At 32.5% G+C, this 25,563-nt stretch overlaps 1 protein-coding gene and 1 pseudogene across 1 annotated transcript; both read left to right on the forward strand.

Annotated features, from left to right (window-relative positions):
- Positions 1-432: 432 nt before the first annotated feature.
- Positions 433-777, forward strand: LOC120129688. The gene has a single exon (XM_039147136.1). The coding sequence runs from the start codon at positions 433-435 to the stop codon at positions 775-777; it is 345 nt and encodes a 114-aa protein (XP_039003067.1).
- Positions 778-7,769: 6,992 nt separating this feature from the next.
- On the forward strand, positions 7,770-24,970 carry LOC120129533 (annotated as a pseudogene).
- Positions 24,971-25,563: the final 593 nt, after the last annotated feature.

Raw genomic sequence — 25,563 nt, forward strand, 5'->3', positions numbered from 1 at the left:
ATTAAATATTAAATATATAATATATGTATATATATTATTCATAAATTTCGGTTAATTCGGTTAACCGAACAATTAATCAAACTTTATTGACTCGGTTAAAAATTTTCAAAAAAATTTTGATTCGATTAACGATTTTCAATTATTCAGTTTGATCAGTTTACGGAACCGACCGATTGAATACCCTGCCCAACATCCCTCGGTTTATCCATTATAAGACTATATAATAAAGTCGTGAACGTCCACACAGAAGAGGTCATGGGTGACGTTATCCTGATAAGCAATTTGCTGCTTCCGGGTAGAAACATTCAAACCTTTCATTTTCTCTAAGATATTAGGTTTTGACCACGTAGAAGCCTCCATGGAATATATACCACTGAACCTTCACTCTCTTATTCTCTTCTCAGTTCTCACCAACTGATATCTTGTGATACAATGTCTAGTCCTCCCGGTTCGATTCCCAACAGTCGACCCGTCGGGAGGCCAGTTCGAAGGCGAACAAGGGCCTCGAGGCGAACCCCTCCTACCTTGGTGAGCACGGATATCGAAAATTTCCGAGCCATGGTTCAACATTTCACTGGTGGACCTACTGCTTCGGCGGCGGGACCTCCTGTGCCGGGACCTCACCTTTGTGAACCGAGTCTCAGGTTTGGTTTCGGAGAACGGCAACAACACCATGTTAATGTTGGTAATTCCCTAATGGCTCCTCAGGTTGATGTGTCTTATTTGCAATATCAACAACAAATGGTGCCTCAATCCCAGCACGAAAACCAGGCCTAAATGTTCTCATTGAACAACTATAATCCAGGGGCAGGTAGCTTTTCCTTCAAAGACATGGGGGGACCCTAGGCAAATATATATGCACCAGTAATTACATATGTATGCAACATGGATTTTGTTTTATTTTACATATATTTAAATCAAAATTTGATGTGCATTATCTAATAAAAATATAATTACCATATATCCAAATTCATGTCATATTTTTATACTAAATCTAACTTCACGTATTAAATGGATTAAACCTTCTGATTTCGTTCGTCGGTGTTAATTTAAGTCTTATCTAAACCGTTTTAATTGCAATATTTTAAGTTTCTAATTATGAAATATTCCGTGAAAAGATTAAAGGGATGTAATTATTGTTGTAGGAGGAAGTTTTTAAAACGTTTTGTCTTATTATTTATTTTAGGTGTAGTTCTATCGACTAGAGATCTTTTTGAGGATTGTTTTACAAAGACATTCGGCTTAAATTCTAATAATTGAAGGCTTAACTTCGAATAATTTATATGTTAATGATAAATCGATATGAAATTATGACTTAACTTCGAATGATTCATATGCAAATGATGTTATATTTGATTGTATGTGGTTTGCTTGTTTAGATTTTGATGCATGTTGTATGTTTAAATTTCATGTATAGGAGTTACTTGTTGATTAAGGTATAAAATAGGGGTTTCTTGAGGCTTAAGATAATCAACTTGCAGAAAATATACATAGAATTTTGAATCTTGGTAAGTTAGCATTACAGTGAGTTTGATAGTTTCAAAACTTTACACCAAGTTTCGAAACTCATACGTAAGTTCTAAAACTCTATATTACAGTGTGTTTGTCACTTTTGAACCTTCACCTTACGTCTCCAAACTTCTTGTTTAAACTTTGAAAAATCATTAAATTGACTCATTTGATGAAATTGTTTATTTTGAACTTCATATTTTTGTTATGTCCATTATTATGATAATTTTGATAAGTTTGAGAGATTATTGTCTATTTTAGACCCAATTCGAATAAATTAAGTTTTGATAAATGTTCATATTTTTGTCCCATAAAAAAAGACATATTACGAGGACTTCTATAAAATTTAATCTTATGATTTGTTCTTGACATAATACCAAAATTTGTCTCAATGTTTATTAAAATGTTCATTTTGTTTCGTATTCTTTTTTTTCTAAAATTTTTTGTCCCCAACGTTTCATTTTAGGGCACACCTCCTCCTAAAGTTCGACCGAATAATCATTTTTCCTAGAGCATTTTGACCATCGACATTTCATTTTAGGATAAAAGTATTGGAAGATAGGGTGAATTACATTGATGGGTTTAATATTTATATTAAATTCAAAGTCCTTTGTAAATTAAATAATATTTATTTAATTTGAATAATAAAATGAGTGTATATGTTTAATTTTTAAATTTAAAAGATATTAGTATATGTTTAAATTTAGATATTAAAAGATATATGGTTAGAGTAAATCTCTCAGATTTAATATTTTAAATTGAAAAGATATTATTATATTTTTAAATTTAGATATTAAAAGATATTTAGATGAAGTAAAACTCTCTCGAAATTCCCCTATAAATATTGAGCAAACCTTTCAGTTTTTTCACATTTCAAAATTCAAGAAGTTTTCTTTCTCTTGAAAATATTTTCTCTCCTTCTTAGAAAATATTCTTCTCTCCCTTAGTTTTTTCAGTGATAATCGAAGGCAAGGAAAGTTTGTGATATTTACTGTTGTGCTACTGTAGTTGATCATCAAGTTGTCGTATCCTGGGAGACAGACGACCATAAGATCTCTAGCACCAAGGAGTGGCTGAAAATCTATCTTAAGGAAATTGTGTAGTGACATGTCTCAACTGATTCCAATCACAAGATCAAATATAAAAAGTATTTTATTTCCTTTTGATTCTCTTTTATTTATAAAGAATTTGATTCTTTCTTTTACTTTTTCTCAAGTTCCATTATTGTCTTGGATTGTTACTCACGGATAACAATCTTAAGACAAACTATTTCTCATATTCTACCTTTCTTGATCCGAGATAATTTGAAATTGTGGGAGAAACGAGATAGTAAACAAATTTGTTTTGGGATTTATCCTATCGTCTTAACGGGTTTACTAGAATTTGTGGAAAAATATGTGTAACAAAAATAGTTATAAAAGTAATTGTGGTTACTGACTTTGTTTCAAAATATTAATTATGTCCGATAACAAAATCTAAAATAAACGAGAATTAATTTTCTATTTATTGGAATCTTTGATCTCGTATTTGAAATCAATTGAGATTTTAATTATGTCACTTAACAGAATTATAAGATTTCTATTAATAGAAATCTTGGGAAGTAACGACTCTGTTACTGGTTTGTTTCAGAATTTTAGTTCATGACTAAAATTCTGTTGTTTGAATAAATCAAAAAATTAATTTTGGTTTATCGTTAGAATTATTTTGTGTTAAACAGAATAATAGGTAATCTCAGTGATTAACTAATTCGTGATTTGAAACGTTGATTTTAACTCAAACTTTGAATTTAAATTCAACGGTGTTGATGGTTGTAAGCCACAACAAGAAGCTTGTACAATTCTAAAGATAGAATTTCAAGATGTGATAACATAAGATGTTATTTTATTTGGCCATGGTGAATTTTACCAATTGTGAGGTGATCCTCCTATTATTGGAGATGATGAGGTAAATATTGTTACCATAATAAAATGCATAAGCATTAATCATGGACTTTTAATATAGAATATTAAATATGGCATGAATAAAGAATATCATTTGATATTTATAATTATTATAAGCTATTATAATAATTATGGCTAGTGTTTGGAAACATTGTACTATTAATTTATTTTGAGAATTTTATAGATACAAATAGATTTAGAGTTTAATTAAAGGCTCTTGAATACTGGTTTGTCAAAGTTAAAGGATTAGTTCCTTTTATTTTTTGTTCTTAATCAGAATGTGGTTGCCTTGATATATCTGTTTCGGAAGATATAACACTGAAAAAGAGAAATAAATTGTTAAATTTATTTCTCCTTAGAATCTTGTGTTGATTCTAACTTTAAAAAGGAAATAAATTGTTGAATTTATTTTCCTATTAATCTTATATGATTTTGTTTGGTAAAAGGAAATACAATGTCAAATTTATTTTCTTGGAAATCTAGATTGATTTCATCTTGTAGAAGAAAATAAATTGTTAAATTTATTTTTATAGAGTCTTGTATGATTCTATTTTATAAAAGAAATTAAATCGTTGGATTTATTCTTGAGAATCAAGTATGATTTTATCTTGTAAAAAGAAATAAATTGTTGACTTTATTTCTTGAACGTCTCAAATCAAAGCTTGGAAAATTGGTTTTCTAAGATGTAATCACATTTTCAAAGCCTTATTTGATGCATGTTATGAAGTGTACATTGTTTAAAATGGATAAAGAATTATGTATGATATTGAACCGTAACTACGAAATGGAAGATGCTGACACTAAGAAAATCTTAGTGGTCAAATTCTTAAAATTCGTAATAATGGAACAAATGAAGAAAAATAAATGTTTTTTTACCTCTAGTGATGATAGCAAAAGTATTGCTATGTGTATTTGCTAAAAGAACAAAAGCGATGTTATAGGGAAATTTGTTTTCTATTAACATGAAGTTGAAAACTAACTTAATAAAAAGATTAAGATGGTAAGAAGGGGTCGTGGTGGTGAATATGTTGAGTCATTCGGTGAATTTTGTTCACAAAATGGAATTATTCACAAAGTAACACCACCATATTCTCCTCAATCAAATAGAGCATCTGAGAGGAAAATCATACTTTAAAAGAAATGATGAATGCTTTGTTAGGCAACTTCTGGGTTATCACAGAACATGTGGGGGGAAGCTTTGCCGCTTGTGAAATCTAGAAGTACATCAAATGGATGTTAAAACAGATTTCCTTAATTGGAACATTGACGAAGAAATTTACATGGAACAAACTGAGAGTCATGTAGTTCTAGGTCAATAAAGGAAAGTTTGTAGGTTGGTGAAGTCTTTGTATGAACTTAAACAAGCACCAAAACAATGGCATGAGAAGTTTGATAGAGTCATGATGACAAACAACTTCAAGATAAATAAGTGTGACAAATGTGTATATGTCAAAACTACAAACATAAGATATATGATTCTATGCTTGATGACATACTCATTGTTGGGAGTAACAATGAAATGGTAAAACATACCAAATACATGTTAAATTCAAGATTTGGTCGATACGATTATAGCTATCCAAATTAAAAGGTCATTTGAAGGCCTTATTCTAACACAATCACACTTTATGGACAATATCCTTGAGAAATTTAACAAGGATGATTCTGGTATGGCTATAACTCGAATAGACTCATGAGTACATTTGTCTAAAAAAACAAGGTGAAAGTGTTCACCAGGTGGAATATGCAAGGGTCATAGGCAGCTTAATGTATCTCATAAGTTGTACGAGACCAGACATCACTTTTACTATGAGCAGTTTAATCAGATTCACGAGCAATCCAAGTGAAAATCAGCGGAAAGGGATAAAAAGGATATTGAGATATCTTAGATATACTTAAGATTATGGGTTTCATTATTCCAGAGATTCTGCGGTCTTAGAACGATACTCCGATGCTAGTTGGATATCTGATAATTAGGATGCCAAAGACACAAGTGGTTATGTATTCACTTTAGTAGGAGGAGCTGTGTCTTGTAAATCCTCAAGAAAAACGATTATAACTAGATCTTCAATGGACTCTGAGTTTGTAGCTCTAGATAAATTTGGATAAGAAGTATAATGGCTTCGAAACTTTTTTGAGGATATTCCAGAATGGCTTAAACCAATGCCCATAGTATGCATATACTGTGACAACCAAGCAACAATTGCTAGAGCACATATTTTAAGTATAATGGTAAACCGAGACATATGCATCGTCGACACAATACCATTAGACAATTGTTCTCAAATAGAGTTACCTCTATTGATTATGTAAAATCAAATGATAACATCGTGGATCCGCTAACCAAAGGATTAAATCAAGATTAATTTGAGAAAACATCTAAAGGAATGAGAGTAAAACCCATGAAATTTAAGGTGTCGTGTGAAGGAAAACCCTACCTTATTGACTGGAGATCCCAAGATCTAAGTTAAAAGGGACAACCTAATTGCATAACCCGTGTATGGTCACTGTGAATGTTTCTTATCCTAAGTCCATTCATATGATGTAAATAATGATCAAAATGGTATAGGCTAAGCTAAGCTTTTAATGAAAATTGTGTGCTACAGTGAGCCGAGCAACATAAGTTACCTATGTGAGAATGAAGTAGAGCCGCTTCAAGGAGACTATATGGCATAGTTTTTTCAAACTCTTGTAGAACCAGGTGATGTCCATGGCTTTAGGGACATACCAATGAGAACTAAATTCTTGTCAGAGGGGTAGTTGTGTGAAGTATGTAATCGTTTACACAAACGACAGAACAATTCAAGGACATCGCGTCTACTATTTAACCAGTAAAGTAAATATACTTTCTCAAGGGAAGGTTCAAAGTAGGAAACCTACCTATCTTATGCAACTATCGGTCATAGAGGCTATCACTACATCGAGTCCAAATATTTTGATTAAATAATCAATTTCATTAATGTGGGTGATTGTTAGAAAATAGGATGAATTACTTTGATGGATTTAATATTTATATTAAATTCAGAGTCATTTGTAAAATAAATAATATTTATTTAATTTGAATAATATATATTTAATTTTAATAATAAAATGAGTGTATATTTGTTTAATATTTTAAATTTAAAAGATATTATTATATGTTTAAATTTAGATATTAAAAGATATTTGGTTGAAGTAAATCTCTCAGATTTAATATTTTAAATTTTAAATATATTATTATATTTTTAAAACTTAGATATTAAAAGAGATTTAGATGGAGTAAAACTCTCTCAAAATTCCCTTATAGATATTGAGCAAACCTCTCAATTTTTTCACATCTCAGAATTTAGGAAGTTTTTTTTCTCTTGAAAATATTTTCTCTCATTCTTAGAAAATATTATTTTCTCCCTTAGTTTTTCCGGTGATAGTCAAAGGCAAGGAAAGTTTGTAATCTTTACTGTTGTGCTACTGTAGCTGATCATCAAGTTGTTGTAGACAACCAAAAGATCTGAGCACTAAGGAGTGGCTGAAAATCTGTCTTAAGGAAATTATGTAGCAACATGCCTCAACTGATTTCGATCATAAGATCAAATATAAATCATATTTTATTTCCTTTTGATTCACTTTTATTTATAAATAATTTGATTCTTTCTTTTACTTTTTCTCAAGTTCCATTATTGCTCGGATTGTTACTCTCAGATAAAAAAAAAGTCCCCTATTTTAAAGCATTAACCATTTTGTTAACTAATGATATCTGATATTCGTATATAGAGAGCTTTTTGTCTTAAAATATAACGTTGGGGGACCAAAATACTCTAAGAAAAGAATATAGGTCAAAATAACCATTTTAGTAAACAATGAGACTAATTTTTTACATTATTACTTTGTTCTTTTCTGGTAGTTAATTTTGATAGGGCTACAATTTCAGTTAATAAAATGACTTTTTTTATAATTTTACATGAGATAATATCCTTCCTAATTTTGGCTTAATTTTGGACTCTAAGATCATACATTTGAATGAAATTTATTTAGGAAATAGAATTAGGGATACGAGGATCGGGGTAAATATTAATTATTAATATTTGATTTATTGATTAATTAATTCATATCGAATTTTATAGAGACGAGATGATCATTATAACCTAATTTACTCTATTTTCAAATGTAGAGTTAAAACCCGTACCTTACTTGAAGCCCAACTAATTGTCAGGCGAGTTGTTAAATATTATTTTAATAGTTAATCTTGTTTGGGTTTCCGTTTCAGTTAAGCCCACTTAATAGAGAGGCAAACCTACCACTATCGAGAAAAACCCTAATAAGGGCTTAAGATTTTCCTTCGCGCCGCTCTCTTCCATTAGTCTCTCCGGTTAGCCCCACAGCTGAAGGTTCTCCCTTTCGTTTCCTCTGATTCTTTTTCCCCTGATTTTCTTTTCTAGTTGATATCATCATTTAACGATTTTGTTTCTGTTTTCACACAAAATCAAAGGGTAAGCTGTTGTAACCGGTTTTCGCCCGGGCACGAATTTTGTATTTACTTGACGGGAAAAGTGATGTGAATAAAAGGTTTTTTTTAAATAATTTGGGAGTCGCCATCGGCCTTTTGGATCAGGTAGGTCGAATACCTAAAAATCATCCTTTAAAAGAGTTTTTCAGAAAACATCGATTAAAAGATAAAATGATCTGCGTTTTAACCAAAAATTCATTCTTTTTAATGATAAAAAGGGATTCGTGGTCGGTTACGTTTAGGGAAGGATTAGCACCCCTACAACGCCTAAAATTGGTACTTTTTAATTATACATTGTCACTATTATTAGAAATTTAAGAATTAAAAATATATTTAATTTATAATCCTATTATTTTAAAATTATATTTATGAAAAATTATTATTAATTTATATATTTATAAATAAAATATTTATTTATTTAGAAATATAAGAAAAGGACTTTTAGGTACCTTAAGACAACCCTCTTCTTTGATATTAAAAAAATAAATAAATAATTAAAACAATTAAAAAATTTATTTTAATATAGTAAGATATTTATTTATTTAAAAATATTTAGAAAAAGGGCTTCTAGTTGCTTTAAGACAGCTCTTTCCTTCAACATTAAAAAATAACTAAAATATTTTCTTAAAATAATAATAGAATAAAATTTAAACATATATAGTTCATAAATAAGATTTTTATTTCATAGAAAAACAAAATAAATAAATATTATTTATTATATATATTTATATGACTAAGATAATAATAAAATAATAATTGAAGCAATAATTGAAATATAAAAGTAATAATAAAATAATATTGAAAATAAATAATGATTAAAAGAAATTAAAATTATAAAATTAAATTGTAAAGTATATAAAATAAAAAATAAAAATTATTGAACTATTATAAAATAAAAAAACATTAAGGACTAATTATGGTATTGGCCCTATATATATAGCTAAAATAATTCAATGCAAAAGCAGAGATTTGGTTTACACGATTGAGGGTAAGTATACTTTTCCATTTAATCAACATCAAAAGCCTTATAATAAAACAAAAGCACTTTTTCAACTACAACTATTTTAAAATTAATACGTGATTTAAGGAAATGTATATAAGTAACTATAATTTAAAGTATTGGAAATTATAGTGTAATAAAAAATTAAAATTGCAATTTAAAAGTGACTAAAACAAATAAAAATTAAAACAATAGGAATAAAATGTAAAATATCAAAAATTAATGAACATAATTCAAATTATTATAAAATTATAATTACTAATAGTGTAATTAGCCCCTAATTACTAATATGTGATTAAAATAAAACTTAATTAAAATTAAAAGCTTTAACTCAAAAACATTATAAGTGCTAATAATGTAATTTAACCTTATTAATTATTGAGAATTTAAACTGAAATTTATCAAAACATGAGGGACTAAATTTAGTATTTAATCTAAAATATATGTATACTGGTATGGACTAAAATATGATAAAATAAAATTCGAACAAAAAATTAAAATGTCCAGAAAATCATTCCAGTGACTAAAACGTAAAAGTTACAAACTGAGATGGCTTAGTAAATGATTTTACCATGCGTGAAATTACGCATACACCCTCATCGAAATGACGTCATTTTGATGAGGGAATAAAAATCCTATAACCGGCCCTTAAGGGCCAAAGCTTTTCATTTTCTTTCTTTTATCTCTCTCTTAGGAGAGAATTTATCCCCCTTCTCTCTAAAATCATCCACCGGGGGAGAGAACTGGCCACTCACCGGCCGCCTTGCTCCGATGATAACCGCCGCCGCCGGCCACCGTGAACGGTGGCCGAAAAACTCAAAATACACCAAAATGTAGATCTTCATTTCCTAAGGTCGAATACGACCTCTATTTATCTTAAAAGCCCTTAGAATTTCCTAGATCTAGGATTTTACCTTCGAAGTTCGAAGGTTTCCGGCGACGTTTCGAAAGCCTCTAATGACAGAGTAAGCTCTCTCTTCTATTCTTCTCTTTCTGTTATATTGGCTGCTGTGGATTCGTGTTCTTGTTGCTGTCTGTTGTTGGTGGTTCCTCTTTTTTTCTGTGTTTGGTTTTTTTTCTTCTGTTTTGCTCGGTATCTCTCGGTCGCTCCCTTTTTCTTCTTTTTTTTCGCAGGTATGGTGGCCATTTTTATAGGCCACCACGGTGATGGCTTTATACTGGTTAAAGGAGTAAACTTTGGTGAGTCACCGAACTTGTGGTGACTCACGGAAGAATGGGACGCGTGGACGGCTGGAATGACTCTTCTGGGGGCTTCGACGAGAGTCGTGGCAGCTGTTGAGGACGGCGGTGTTGTAGTTGAAGCACCTGGCAGTGGAAACGTCGGTAGCATCGGTTGGACCACCTGGCAGCAAAGGATAAAGTGGCTGCTCATCTTCCCAACGGCGGCTGGCAACTTGGGGAAACCCTAGAAGGGTTAGGATTTCTCAACCTGGTTGGGTTTGCATTTCTTTGGGCTTCAGGATTTGTAAATGAGCCTGTAATAATTATTTAATAATAATATAATATTTAATAATATTTAATAATAATAATAATAATAATAAATAAATAAATAAATAAATAAAATGGGTAAAAAATTAGTATCTTCAGCTGCCCCTATTTGCTCATTCTTGTGTTAACAAGAATAGGGCAAAGACGAAAAGATAATAATTTTTTTTTATCCATTTGACTTCACTTGATTACAATGGCAATGTTGAATAATTTCTTCTTTGGGATTAGTTCTTCTCATTATGAACTTTTCCACTGGGGATGACAATTTATCTCATTCTGTGATAGAGTCATGCAAAAGGTTGAACAAGCTCTTCTCATTATGAACTTCTTCTTCTTTCTTCAGATGAGTTCTTCTCATTATGAACTCTCTCTGGAAAAGTTGATCCATCGAGTGATGAATTCGAGCAAAAAGTTGAACAAATTCTTCTCATTATGAACTTCTTCTTCTTTCTTCAAATGGTGATCCATTGAATGATGAATTCAAGCAAAAAGTTGAACAAGTTCTTCTCATTATGAACTTCTTCTTCCTTCTTCAGATTAGTTCTTCTCATTATGAACTTTTTCTGGAAAAGCTGATCCATCAAATGATGGATTTGAGCAAAAGGTTGAACAAATTCTTTTCATTATGAATTTTTTCTTCCTTCTTCAGATGAGTTCTTCTCATTATGAACTTTTTCTGGAAAAGTTCATCCATCAAATGATGGATTTGAGCAAAAGGTTGAACAAATTCTTCTCATTATGAATTTCTTATTCCTTCTTCAGATGAATTCTTCTCATTATGAACTTTTTCTGGAAAAGCTGATCCATTAAATGATGGATTTGAGCAAAAGGTTGAACAAATTCTTCTCATTATGAATTTCTTCTTCCTTCTTCAGATGAGTTCTTCTCATTATGAACTTTTTCTGGAAAAGCTGATCCATCAAATGATGGATTTGAGCAAAAGGTTGAACAAATTCTTCTCATTATGAACTTCTTCTTCCTTCTTCAGATGAGTTCTTCTCATTATGAACTTTTTCTGGAAAAGCTGATCCATCAAATGATGGATTTGAGCAAAAGGTTGAACAAATTCTTCTCATTATGAATTTCTTCTTCCTTCTTCAGATGAGTTCTTCTCATTATGAACTTTTTCTGGAAAAGCTGATCCATCAAATGATGGATTTGAGCAAAAGGTTGAACAAATTCTTCTCATTATGAATTTCTTCTTCCTTCTTCAGATGAGTTCTTCTCATTATGAACTTTTTCTGGAAAAGCTGATCCATCAAATGATGGATTTGAGCAAAAGGTTGAACAAATTCTTCTCATTATGAATTTCTTCTTCCTTCTTCAGATGAGTTCTTCTCATTATGAACTTTTTCTGGAAAAGCTGATCCATCAAATAATGGATTTGAGCAAAAGGTTGAACAAATTCTTCTCATTATGAATTTCTTCTTCCTTCTTCAGATGAGTTCTTCTCATTATGAACTTTTTCTGGAAAAGTTTATCCATCAAGTGATGGATTTGAATCTTTGCTAAAATCTTTGAAACTCCTGTCAAAATTCACATGGATAAAATGAATGAAAATGCACCTATTTTTGCAAATGTCTAAATATGATGCATGAATGTTGATGCAATCTTCATTTGACTTCAAAATGGTGAACTCGGTTTTCCTCCACTTCATCATTTATTGCCAGGGTCACCTCTGGATATCAGTGTAGCAACTTATGCTACCAAGCTTGCATTTCTGAAGAACCATCTGATCAACTTGTATCTTTATGATAGTCTCAAAAGAATTGTTTCATTTGTGGAACTCTTCTCGTAGTCAGAACTATGACCTTGATGTCCCATTTTGTCTTGGATAATACCAACTTTATTTGTTTGGACTTGTGTAGAAATCCTATAAAGTTTTCATCTTTGAAAAGAGAATCTATCATCTTTGAAGAGGTAAGATGTAGATATGCCTGACTCAGCAAAAATCAATTGGGAGAGTAGAGTTTGTTCTGTTTTAACTCTTGAAACACATCACAAGGAAGATTTATTCCAATTCCTTTCATGTTTCCATATGTAATCAGATCTCGAATAAGGCAACTTGGACCATATCATATCGAGATGCTTAACAACAACATGTCGTTTAACCTTAGTTGGTACTACTAGTTTCTTGTTTAAAATTTTAGTTCTCCTTCTGTGGAAAGAAATCTTCATCTTGTATCTCACTTCTAATCTTGAAGTTGAAGAATACAAACTTCATCTTGGATCAATAAATGGAAACCATATGATTGCAACATTGGTTCAGCACCATAATCACTGGTTCGTAAAATATTTGACAATACATTCATCTTTTCCTGTGGTTTCTGTCGAGATGTAAAACACTTGACAACACCTTCATCCTTTTCTGTGGCTTCTGCTCAGATGTTCGTAAAGCATTTGACAACACATTCATCCTTTTTTGTGGATTATGCCAAGATTTCTCAATCATTGAATCTCTTTGCATGGTGTTCAAAGTTTTTGTATGATGTTACAAGACCATTTGAGAACAAAACTCAATGGGGATTCAAGTGTGATATTGGTATGACCAAAAATTTGGTCAAATTCACAAAATGTGCTGGTGTCGAATTGAATAGGAGATACTAACAAATCTTGATATCATATCGGGCAAGGGCAAATGAAATACTGATCACGTTTTCTTCTGTAATGAGCGTTGTAGGAATTAGAAACACGCCCACTATAAGAGTCATGTATGGAAAGATATCCATAGAATTCTTGATGCTGGGGATGAAACGCACATGATAAACCAAATAGATGAAAACTTGGTTCAGTCTAGCTGGCAATGATAACTCCAGTAATATCGGGAAAGAGCAGTATACATGAGCTTCTCTCTTCAATGTCATCAAGTAAACAAAACTGATATAAAAAACAGCTTTGTAACCTCAACAGTATGGTTGAAACTAACTGACAAGAATCTCAAAGAAATATTTTCAATTATTACCGACACAAAAGGCCAAATTCAGATTTCGAGGTCTCGAGGAAATAATCCTTGGATCGAATGGTCTACAAAGGGACCATCTTTATTCATACAACCATGATGTAGCTTAACAAAGAACACACTTTCATGTGACACATGGTTTAAGAAGATTGGGTATTTGAAACCATACTTGCTGAATAGATATTTATTCAACAACAGGACCCTAATGCAACTGCCTGATGAACGAAGCAATTATGTATGGTTAGCTCGACTGTTACTTTTTCACCATTTTCATTCTTCATATATTTCTATCTTATTGGAAATATTTTCTTAAATCAATGGTATTTAACACATGATGATATGGGCCTTCAGCATGTCCCAGCATTTTGCTGATATAAATATTCAAGATACATCAACATTCCTGATTCTGATTGAAAAGGGTTTTCAGCATGCCCCAACATTTGTTTCTTGTTAATCTGAGCCTTCAAAATGCCCCACATGGATCTGTTTGAAGGAACCTTTAAAATGCCCCAACATTTGCTGATACAGATGTTAAAAGTGTGCTCAACATTACTTCTTGTTGAGATGAGCCTTCAAAAATGCCCAAATATTCATACTGACGTGAGCCTTCAAAATGCCCCAATATTCTATTTCTGTTTGAAATGGGCTTTCAAGATGCCTCAATATTCTGCTTCTGATTCACTCTCAATGTCTGTTTAACTAAAATATCATGATCCCCACGAGGTCCAATTTTGACAATGAACTATTGTGGCTTTATTCATGCCCCAAATCTGTTTATGTTGAATACTCTCATTCTGGTGTCACTAAACAGTAGTATTGTCAAGTAACTGAAATTTTCTTTATGTTGTCACAAACTTAAGAAGTATTCAATCATTCTGACAGAAACGTCTGAAATATGTGTCTTCTGAATGAGGTGACCATTTTCTGTATCTGGAGGGATTTAGTCAGACAATGAAGTAAAAATAGCTTGGTAGTGGCTTATCATCTTTCAGTGAAGGCCATCTCTGAAATATACTTTTCTGTGGGAAAGAAACCAATTTCTGCAAACAGTAATCTGATGCAATACAAGACTACATATACAGTGATACAGGCTCTTCAAAAATCCACACCTATGCAACATGTTGATTCTGATAACAACTCATCTGATTATGAAGCGATCTTTCAGGATGATTTCACAGATATTGATAGTTCTTCTGATATCGAGGAAATCCTGGATTCTAATTCTGATGAGGAGAGTAAAATGTTATACTTGACAAAAATGGGATTCTCAGAGGCTGAGGCTTCAATAGCCATGAAGAGATGTGGTTCAGATTCATCAATTGCAGAATTGACAGATTTTATATGTGCTGATCAACTGGTTAAGGCTACTGACACACTTCTTCCGGTAGAAGATAGGAAGCCATTATGTAATGATCCCAATTACAAGAAAAGGCAAAACTCGAGCTATGATTTTTGGGAAAGGAATAAGCAGAAGAAGCTTGAGAAGAAGCTTCTTAATGAAGACGATCGTGCAGTTCATCTTTTAATTCCAATGATTGGTTCTGTGGTTTCTACCGAACCAGATCAGATAACTCAAAGAACACTTCCAGAAGATGCTATTGGGCCTCCTTATTTCTACCATGAGCAAATTCATCTTTCAAATCTAATGATTGGTTTTTTGGGTTCATACCAAACCAGATCAGATAACTCAAAGAACACTTCCAGAAGATGCTATTGGGTCTTCTTATTTCTACTATGAGCAAATTCATCTTTCAAATCCAATGATTGGTTTTTTGGGTTCATACCAAACCAGATCAGATAACTCAAAGAACACTTCCAGAAGATGCTATTGGGTCTTCTTATTTCTACTATGACAAATTCATCTTTCAAATCCAATGATTGGTTTTTAGGGTTCATACCAAATCAGATCAGATAACTCAAAGGACATTTCCAGAAGATGCTATTGGGTCTTCTTATTTCTACTATGAGCGCATTCATCTTTCAAATCCAATGATTGATTTTTGGGGTTCATACCAAACCAGATCAGATAACTCAAAGAACACTTCCAGAAGATGCTATTGGGTCTTCTTATTTCTACTATGAGCACATGGCACTTGCTCCAATTAATGTTTGGACTGGAATATCATAGTACTTATTCGATGTTGAGCCAGAATTTATAGATTCGAAACATTTTCATGCTACTACACTGAAAAGGGCTATATTCATAATTCTGTCAATTGATAACAGATTTTCTCTTATTATGCTTCCTCCATGTGCTGATGTTTTTCCATTGACAAAGAAATGATGGCCTTCCTGGGATCCAAGAACAAAGTTGAACTGTTTATAAACATGTACAGGAAGTGCTAAATTGACAGAAAGGACCTGTAAGGCTCTTAAAGCTTATGACAATGAGCCACATTCGAGTGTCCAGAAGTATGTTCTTGATGAGTGCTCAAAATGGAATCTGGTATGGGTTGAAAAGAATAAAATTGTTCCACTTGAATCTGATGAGGTGGAAATGCTTCTAGGTTTCCCTAAAAACCATACACGAGGAGGAGGATCTGTTAGAAACATGTTCCCCTAGGATATCAATGTCCTGTCTCTTTTCTCTGGAATCAGTGATGCAGAGATTGCCTTCTATTGTCTTGGCATATCTTTGAAAACAGATGTGTAAGAACTGAATTATGATCAGTTGGAGCAATTGATGAGTAGATTTGTCGAATTCGACCTTGTTGTCGGTGGCATCCAGCGTAACAACCTTACTGGAAGAAATAAACATCATCAGGATGAAATAGAAGATTTTTGTTGGTGCATTTTCTTGCAATGACTGCTACGACAACTATCTCTTCTGCTGCTCCAAAATACACACTGCCATATCATACTCTTCCCTAACCATGGAAAGGTTTAGTTGATGGTAAAACTGGTTATCTCAACTTTTGGAATCCTGTACGGCATAAAAATGTAGAATTTGTTCCAATGTCTTATTCTGTGCCATAAGTCCTTAAATTCAAATTCAGCAATCTTCTGAAGGACATAATGGATATCATCTTGACAAAGAAAGTGATCGGCATAGAAGAAGTAGCAATGATGTATCAAGACTTGAGCCAACATCACGGTATAACCAGAGTGCAGGTAGTGACTTGTTCATGGTTCTATGATGTAATCTTCTAGAGAACATGAATTGATGGCTGGGGAAAATAATTTGTCTGGTGATGCTTATCGTCCTCAGCATGGGATAAACGATAATCTTTCTTGATGAGCTACTAATAATGTTATAGGAGAGTGTCACAAGTTCAATTCTCCAGACTTTCTGGCTTCTTGGACCACTTGCCTTTAAAAATGTGAAGTGCTTCATTATTCTGGCCTCGTTCATTCTTTTTCTACAACAGAGGTAGAATAAGCAACAGTTGTTTCAAGGACCTTCCTCATTTGAGACTGTCCTGTTTAAAAATGTTTTTCTCCTTTCTTTATTGAAGAATGAAAGAATTTTGAAAAGTAATGCCCTTCTCAGGTTCACAATAAAATCAAATCATAAGCATGAATTCAAAGAATATCAAAAGAATCAACAACTCTGTAATGTTTGAGAATTATAATTCTTTGACAAGTATCAAGATTTGGTTTGGTTTCAGGATGGCCTTCCTATTTTCTATGGTTACATCTATTTAAGATGTCACTCATCTCTCACTCTTTGTGAACTTTGTCACATGTCTCACTTTGAGAACTTGGTATTTTAACCGGATGCGTACAAAATGACGCAAATAGGATTGTCAATCACTAGACCTTCTAGAATCCTTCTATTTCAATTCTCTGGAATCTTTCATTTAGACTCATATAATCAAAGTAGTGCAAAAATATCGGTCTAAAAATGAAATTTCTGAGTGCTTGTGTGAAGTCGACTATAACAGGTGTTTTGTAACTCCCTTAGTCCATTTGTTAACACATTTGCCACTTTGGCTAGCTGAATTCAGCTTTATTGTATATAGTAATATAATCACCTTTATCAGGTTAATTGAAACTTATCCATAAAGCCGGGGCTATTAACCAATTGCTCTAGAGGGACAGCTTTATTATATATAATAATATAATGGGTTGGCTGAATATTATCCATAAAGCCGGGGTGATTAACCATTTGCTCTAGTGGGACAATTCAAGCTTTATTGTATATAATAATATAACATGGCTATCCAAATCCAATTTCTTAAGCTTGTTAAGAAGAACATGTTATAGTCTAAGTGTTTTGGTGGAATTCAGAAAATCTCTTTGTTAGAGTTCAATTCTCAAGCAACTGACTTAAACTAGATTTACCTATTTGTAAAAATTATGTTCATCATCGAATGTCAATAATAGAAAAATACTCTAGTAAGTTTTGTAATGTAATACACCAATGATGCCCCATGTTGTACGCTCCTATATATAAATACCAAGCCTTTTTGTAATTCCTTTCAATAGGAGTAGGTTATCTCATATTTGTAATAGGATAGTGTTTGGGTGTATTTCTTCTGAGGTAAGGTCAATGGTCCTTGTTTTTCTGGTTTTCAATCCTGATATTCTGTCAAAGATTATAACTCTAATCATGAAGAGCATTTTAATCCAGTTGATATTCAAAGAACTGCAAGATTGAAAAATTGACTGAATGCTCATAACCTTAATAAGCAACACAAATTTATTTATTGCACAAAAGGCGGAGAAAGGAACAAAAAACAAGTTTAAACAGGATGCTGAAAATAGAAAAGTACTATAGTGGTAGATAACAACTTCCACTTGTTTATTTAGCCTACCCCATCATTCCAATAATGTTGGGTGTGTAATTGGCCTAAGATTTTCCTCATTTGCCCCCCATTTCTGGTTTATCTTTTGTCAACTTCTTTAGGTAAGCCTTCAGATACATAACTCTTTACTTTATTCTGAGCAGTTTCCATCATCATCTTTTTCTTCTCTGGCTGGTAATTGAGCTCATTTTTGGATTCAGAAAAACTTTTACTAAGGATGACAGCCTTGTACTGATTCTGAACACATATTGTGGATGTAATTGGAGTAATATTCACCAGACTCTTTGTATCCAGACTCTTTTCACTGGTCTTCAGAAAATTTGATACATGCGTTTGAGGTTTTTTTAGAGTTTCATTTTTCATATTCATTCTTAAACCTGTGGGCCAGTCTCGAATTACCTCTCCTTTTACTTTTTTATCATTTAAAATCAGAGAAGTATTGAGAATTGAACGTTTTATCTTTGGCTCAAGTACTTTGTTTTCTTCATTTTCTGCGTCATGTACTTTATTTGTTTTGATACTACCAACTCCATTTTGATGTTTAATTCTCGATTGTTTGACCAAAACAGACTGGTCATCCAATTCTATGATTCCCTGTACCAAAAGGTCTTGAACTCGTTGTTTGAAGCGACCACATTTTTCAATGGAGTGTCCTTGGGCTCCAGTGTGATAATCACAAGAGAGTTTCTCATTATACCAACTCGGGTATGGAAACAACAAAGGCTTAGCTCGACATGGAGTAATAATCTGAGCTTTGAGTAACTCAATATATAACTTGTTGCATGAAACTGAAGGAAACTTGGGTAGAATTTCCTCTGACATCACTGTCATATTACAATTGTTTACTCTGCTTTCTTGAAGACCTTGTGACTGTTTGCTTTGTTTAGCTTTCTTCAATGGTACTGGAATTTTTTCCATGCTTCTCTTCAACTTGATCTTTGTCGCATTATCTGGGGTCATACCTGATTTTTGGAGATTTATCGAATTTCCACATTCCCCGGCAAAATTTTGGTCATTTGTTTCCATTGTATCAGCTACATCATTCATAATCCCATTCAAATCTTTCACAACAGGATCCTCTAAGGGTTTCTCTCCATGGATTACAATATTCATCAGGTCCATCAATTTGGTCAGTTGTTCCTTTGAATCATTCTGGAGTTTTTTCACTTGATCAGTCATCTTTTGTTGTGTCTCGATAAATTGCTCTTGTAGTTTCTCAATTCTACCAACCCTTGCTAAAATCTCATTCATGGCTATTATCCTTCTTTAGGAAGACCAAGTTAACTCCACTTTGATTCTGTCATGGAATTCTCCACGAATTATTCCACGTTGTCATGATTGAATGTATGTAAAATAATTTGAAATAAAATGTAATTATGGAAATATGCAAATGTAAAAAAATGCAAATGTAAATATGTGAATGTAACAATGCAAATTGTATAGTACAAAAGCAAATATAAGCGTATAAATGCACAATGAAAAATGCAAAGATGCAAAATGCAAATGCATGTATGAAAAGGTGTTTACTCAAGAGTGATCATCTTAGAACAGATTTTATTGAACACAAAAGTTTCGGTACATCAAACAAAACTTTACATATAAGGATATCTTTTACTCCTAACTTTTCCAAAGCCCAATTAGTTTCCATTCATGCTCAAAAAGTGGAGTCTTCAGTCTGCTTCATCTCCTTGTAAAATCAACTAAATCTATCATTTAAGAACCATATTGCTTGTCTGGACTGCAACTTCTTCTATGACATTCTCTTTCATCTTCTGTGTCACTTCTCGGAGTTGCTCATTTTCCCTTGTAAGAGAACCTTTCTGTCCAAGAAGTTCTTGAACAAGATCTTCATATATGTTGTAGTTCTTTTTCAGCTTGGTGACCCATGTGATCCACTCTTCTGGGGTACTTCCTAGGCCAGTATTTTGAAAGGTTTGACTGATTTTCTGAAAATATTCATGCATAGTTTTCATTTATGTGTTCAATTTCTTATTTTGGTCATTCAAGTCCTTCAAATAACATGCTTGAGTTTCATAAAAACTTCCTCCACTCTGAATGCCCTGACTGATGCTCTTACCATAGACTGCTTTTGGTATTAATCTGGCAGAATCTTTGTGGAGTACTTTTGGTATTAATATAACAGGATCTCTGTGCGCATTGCTCGCTTTCATCCTCGGAGTTTCCTCAGGATGTCTTCCCTTGGCCGCATCATATTTTGTTTGACCATAAAACTTTTTGTCCATTTATGATTTCTTTCCAATTTGATGAACAGTCTTTCAAGTCAACACCTTTTGGTTATGCGATGATCATTAAATGCAAATGAAAGAAATCAATATAAACAAGTTAGAGCAAAACAAAATGTTATAAAAATGGGAAGGGAAAAAACAAATTGGTTAATACCAAGAAAGATTCTATCTATCAAGGTATATAATGTATCCTAACCTCATGCTTTCTAGTTCCATGCTTTGTTTGGAAAAATTAACCTAACTGCATGATTTCTAGTTCATATGCATTTATTCAGAGAGAAAAAAATAATAAAAAAATTAAATAAATTAAAAGCTAGAGCTTATTTCTCCTTTGTGTATACCTATGAATAGAGGTTCAGTACTGTCTTAGATTAGGTGAATTTCTAGGGTTTATTATATGCAGAGTTTCAGTTCTAGGAGTAAAGGTACTCGACTGTCTTTGTTGATGCCCCCTTGGGCTGTCAATCCTCAATCCTAGTCCATTACAAACTTAAGTGGATCGAGTTCAATTCGAGGGGATACACTTCTCTATGCCTGACACGGAGAATAAATTCTCACGAAGATATAGCATATGAACCCCGAAAATTACTTGCTAGGTCTGACACGGAGAATAAATTCTCACGAAGACGTCGCTTTCACTCCCACTTAAAAGGGACAAACTCAATTATAGAGCTTTTATGTTATGCAATGCAAGTGTTGTGTGTGAGGAGAAATGTTCAAACTTCTGACAGAAGAATAAATAATGAAATAAAATACTTGCAAGTAAAATGAAATATTAATATAAATACTATAAAATAATAAGTATATATAAAAATTTGAAAAGAAAGAATTATAAATTAAATATATAATTTTTTTAATTTATAATTAATAGAGACAATTTATAATTGATTTTAAAAGCTTGAAAGTCCCCAGCGGAGTCGTTAAGCTGTCGTAACCGGTTTTCGCCCGGGCACGAATTTTGTACTTACTTGGCGGGAAAAGTGATGTGAATAAATGGTTTTTTTTAAATAATTTGGGAGTCGCCATCGGCCTTTTGGATCAGGTAGGTCAAATACCTAAAAATCATCCTTTAAAAGAGTTTTTCAGAAAACATCGAATAAAAGATAAACTGATCTACGTTTTAACCAAAAATTCATTATTTTTAATGATAAAAAGAGATTCGTGGTCGGTTACGTTTAGGGAAGGATTAGCACCCCTACAACGCCCAAAATTGGTACTTTTTAATTATACATTGTCTCTATTATTAGAAATTTAAGAATTCAAAATATATTTAATTTATAATCCTATTATTTTAAAATTATAATTATGAAAAATATATATTAATTTATATATTTATAAATAAAAAATTTATTTATTTAGAAATATAAGAAAAGGACTTCTAGGTGCCTTAAGACAGCTCTCTTCTTTGATATTAAAAAAATAAATAAATAATTAAAACAATTAAAAATTTTATTTTAATATAGTAAGATATTTATTTATTTAAAAATATTTAGAAAAGGGCTTCTAGTTGCTTTAAGACAGCTCTTTCCTTCAACATTAAAAAATAACTAAAATATTTTCTTAAAATAATAATAGAATAAAATTTAAACATATATAGTTCATAAATAAGATTTTTATTTCATAGAAAAACAAAATAAATAAATATTATTTATTATATATATTTATATGACTAAGATAATAATAAAATAATAATTGAAGCAATAATTGAAATATAAAAGTAATAAAAAAATATTGCAAATAAATAATGATTAAAAGAAATTAAAATATAAAATTAAATTGTAAAGTATAAATAAAAAAAATAAAAATTATCGAACTATTATAAAATAAAAAAACATTAAGGACTAATTATGGTATTGGCCCTATATATATAGCTAAAATAATTCAATGCAAAAGCAGAGATTTGGTTTACACGATTGAGGGTAAGTATACTTTTCCATTTAATTAACATCAAAAGTCTTATAATAAAACAAAAGCACTTTTTCAACTACAACTATTTTAAAATTAATACGTGATTTAAGGAAAGGTATATAAGTAACTATAATTTAAAGTATTGGAACATATAGTGTAATAAAAAATTAAAATTGCAATTTAAAAGTGACTAAAACAAATAAAAATTAAAACAATAGGAATAAAATGTAAAATATCAAAAATTAATGAACATAATTCAAATTATTATAAAATTATAATTACTAATAGTGTAATTAGCCCCTAATTACTAATATGTGATTAAAATAAAACTTAATTAAAATTAAAAGCTTTAACTCAAAAAAAATATAAGTGCTAATAATGTAATTTAGCCTTATTAATTATTGAGAATTTAAACTGAAATTTATCAAAACATGAGGGACTAAATCTAGTATTTAATCTAAAATATATATATACTAGTATGGACTAAAATACGATAAAATAAAATTCGAAGAAAAAATTAAAATGTCCAGAAAATCATTCCAGTGACTAAAACGTAAAAGTTACAAACTGAGATGGCTTAGTAAATGATTTTACCATGCGCGAAATTACGCATACACCCTCATCGAAACGACGTCGTTTTGATGAGGGAATAAAAACCCTATAACCGGCCCTTAAGGGCAAAAGCTTTTCATTTTCTTTCTTTTATCTCTCTCTTAGGAGAGAATTTCTCCCCCTTCTCTCTAAAATCATCCACCGGGGGAGAGAACTGGCCACTCACCGGCCGCCTTGCTCCGGCGATAACCGCCGCCGTCGGCCACCGTTCACGGTGGCCGAAAAACTCAAAATACACCAAAATGTAGATCTTCATTTTCCTAAGGTCGAATACGACCTCTATTTATCTTAAAAGCCCTTAGAATTTCCTAGATGTAGGATTTTACCTTCGAAGTTCGAAGGTTTCCGGCGACGTTTCGAAAGCCTCTAATGACAGAGTAAGCTCTCTCTTCTATTCTTCTCTTTCTGTTATATTGGCTGCTGTGGGTTCGTGTTCTTGTTGCTGTCTGTTGTTGGTGGTTCCTCTTTTTTTCTGTGTTTGGTTTTTTTTTTCTTCTGTTTTGCTCTGTATCTCTCGGTCGCTCCCTTTTTCTTTTTTTTTCGCAGGTATGGTGGCCATTTTTATAGGCCACCACGGTGATGGCTTTATACTGGTTAAAGGAGTAAACTTTGGTGAGTCACCGAACTTGTGGTGACTCACGGAAGAATGGGACGCGTGGACGGCTGGAATGACTCTTCTGGGGGCTTCGACGGGCGTCGTGGTAGCTGTTGAGGACGGCGGCGTTGTAGTTGAAGCACCTGGCAGTGGAAACGTCGGTAGCGTCGGTTGGACCACCTGGCATCAAAGGATAAAGTGGCTGCTCATCTTCCCAACGGTGGCTGGCAGCTTGGGGAAACCCTAGAAGGGTTAGGATTTCTCAACTGGGTTGGGTTTGCATTTCTTTGGGCTTCAGGATTTGTAAATGGGCCTGTAATAATTATTTAATAATAATATAATATATAATAATATTTAATAATAATAATAATTTTAATAATAATAAATAAATAAATAAATAAAATGGGTAAAAAATTAGTATCTTCAGCCATGGTTAAGCATAACAATGTTATACCGAATGGCCATTTCAAGAAGCATTGGCAGAACTATGTGAAAACATGGTTCAATCAGCCTGCAAGAAAGACCAGAAGAAGAATCGGTGAGCTAATCTACTCTGGGTTTTTATCTTTATCCCTTTTTGTTACCTCATTTTAATGCTTTTGATTTGAAAATGGGGGTTTTGCGATTTGCAGCAAGGCAAAAGAAGGCTGTAAGGAACTTCCCAAGGCCTACTTCTGGACCTCTACGTCCCATTGTCCATGGCCAGACTTTGAAGTACAACATGAAGTTGAGAGCTGGCAAGGGTTTCATTCTTGAAGAGCTTAAAGTGTGCTATTCTATTTTCTCTTGTTTTAGGGTTCTTCTATTTAATCTTATATGGATTTAGGGCTTTCTATTCAGTCTAGTTTAGATATCATTAACATCCTTGTTGGCTACCTAGAACAATGAATCTTATTGGCGGTCTTTATTAGCTTATAAATGGGTGTGTGTAGCTGTTTTGTTTAATTAAGAATTGCTCGTTTTGATATTGTTTCTGTATGGATTTATTGAATGTGCCGTTTGTAAACCCTCTTCGCCGATCAGGCTGCTGGTATTTCGAAGAAGCTTGCACCTACCATTGGTATTGCAGTCGATCACTGTCGTAAGAACCGATCTCTTCAAGGTCTTCAAACCAATGTTCAGAGGCTCAAGACTTACAAGGCCAAGCTCGTTGTCTTCCCGTAAAATCGTTGGTTCTTTCTGCATTGTGGGATCGATCCTTGAACTTGTTTGGTGTTCTTAAATGTTGTTTGTTCCGAGTAGGCTGGTGATTCTACTGCCAAGGAGCTTGCAACTGCAACCCAAGTCCATGGATCATACATGCCTATTTCTCGTGAGAAGCCTTCTGTTGAGCTGGTGAAGGTCACCGAGGAGATGAAGTCATTCAAGGCCTACAACAAGCTTCGTGTTGAACGAATGAATGAGCGCCATATTGGTGCCAGATTGAAGAAGGCAGCTGAGGCTGAGAAATAAGACAAGTGAGGCTTTTAGAGTGTTATGCTCAGCTATTTGATTTGGTAAATGCTTTTTCTTTTTCATATTTTCCTACGAGTTTTAAAACAGCTTTAGAGAACTTTTGGTACTACATTAGCACATTTGTAAGCCATATTTGGAGCATTTAATTAATGACCTGAGATGTGAGAACTGCTTTTTAACTCTTTTGGTTTATGTTTTCTCTCCTAAGCACGCATGCATGCCAGCTGCATCCAAGATCATATATTTGATCCTCTTTTCGTTGCGTTGCGTGACTTGTCATGCAAGTACTATTTTCGTGTTCGTTTGAACCACAAGATTAGATTCATCTTCTTCATGCACTCAAGTTCATGCATGTAGAAAACATGCATCTTGTACTAAAATTATGACCATCTTGGGGGGAAAATCAAGCTACGGTGGTCTCGGATCTTGGTATTGTCATTAGCATCTGTTTGTTTTCTTTTATTATTATATTTTTATTATAATATATAACACTCAAGATCATAAAAAGTGTTTGGTTGGTTGAAAACATACCGTCAATATGATTCAAACTTATGGTTTGATTTTTTATATTTTACGAACTTTTTACTTTAAATCATAAA

This window comes from Hibiscus syriacus, unplaced genomic scaffold (genome assembly GCF_006381635.1).
Source record: "Hibiscus syriacus cultivar Baekdansim isolate YM2019G1 unplaced genomic scaffold, ASM638163v2 tig00110503_pilon, whole genome shotgun sequence".
Classification (NCBI taxonomy): domain Eukaryota; kingdom Viridiplantae; phylum Streptophyta; class Magnoliopsida; order Malvales; family Malvaceae; genus Hibiscus; species Hibiscus syriacus.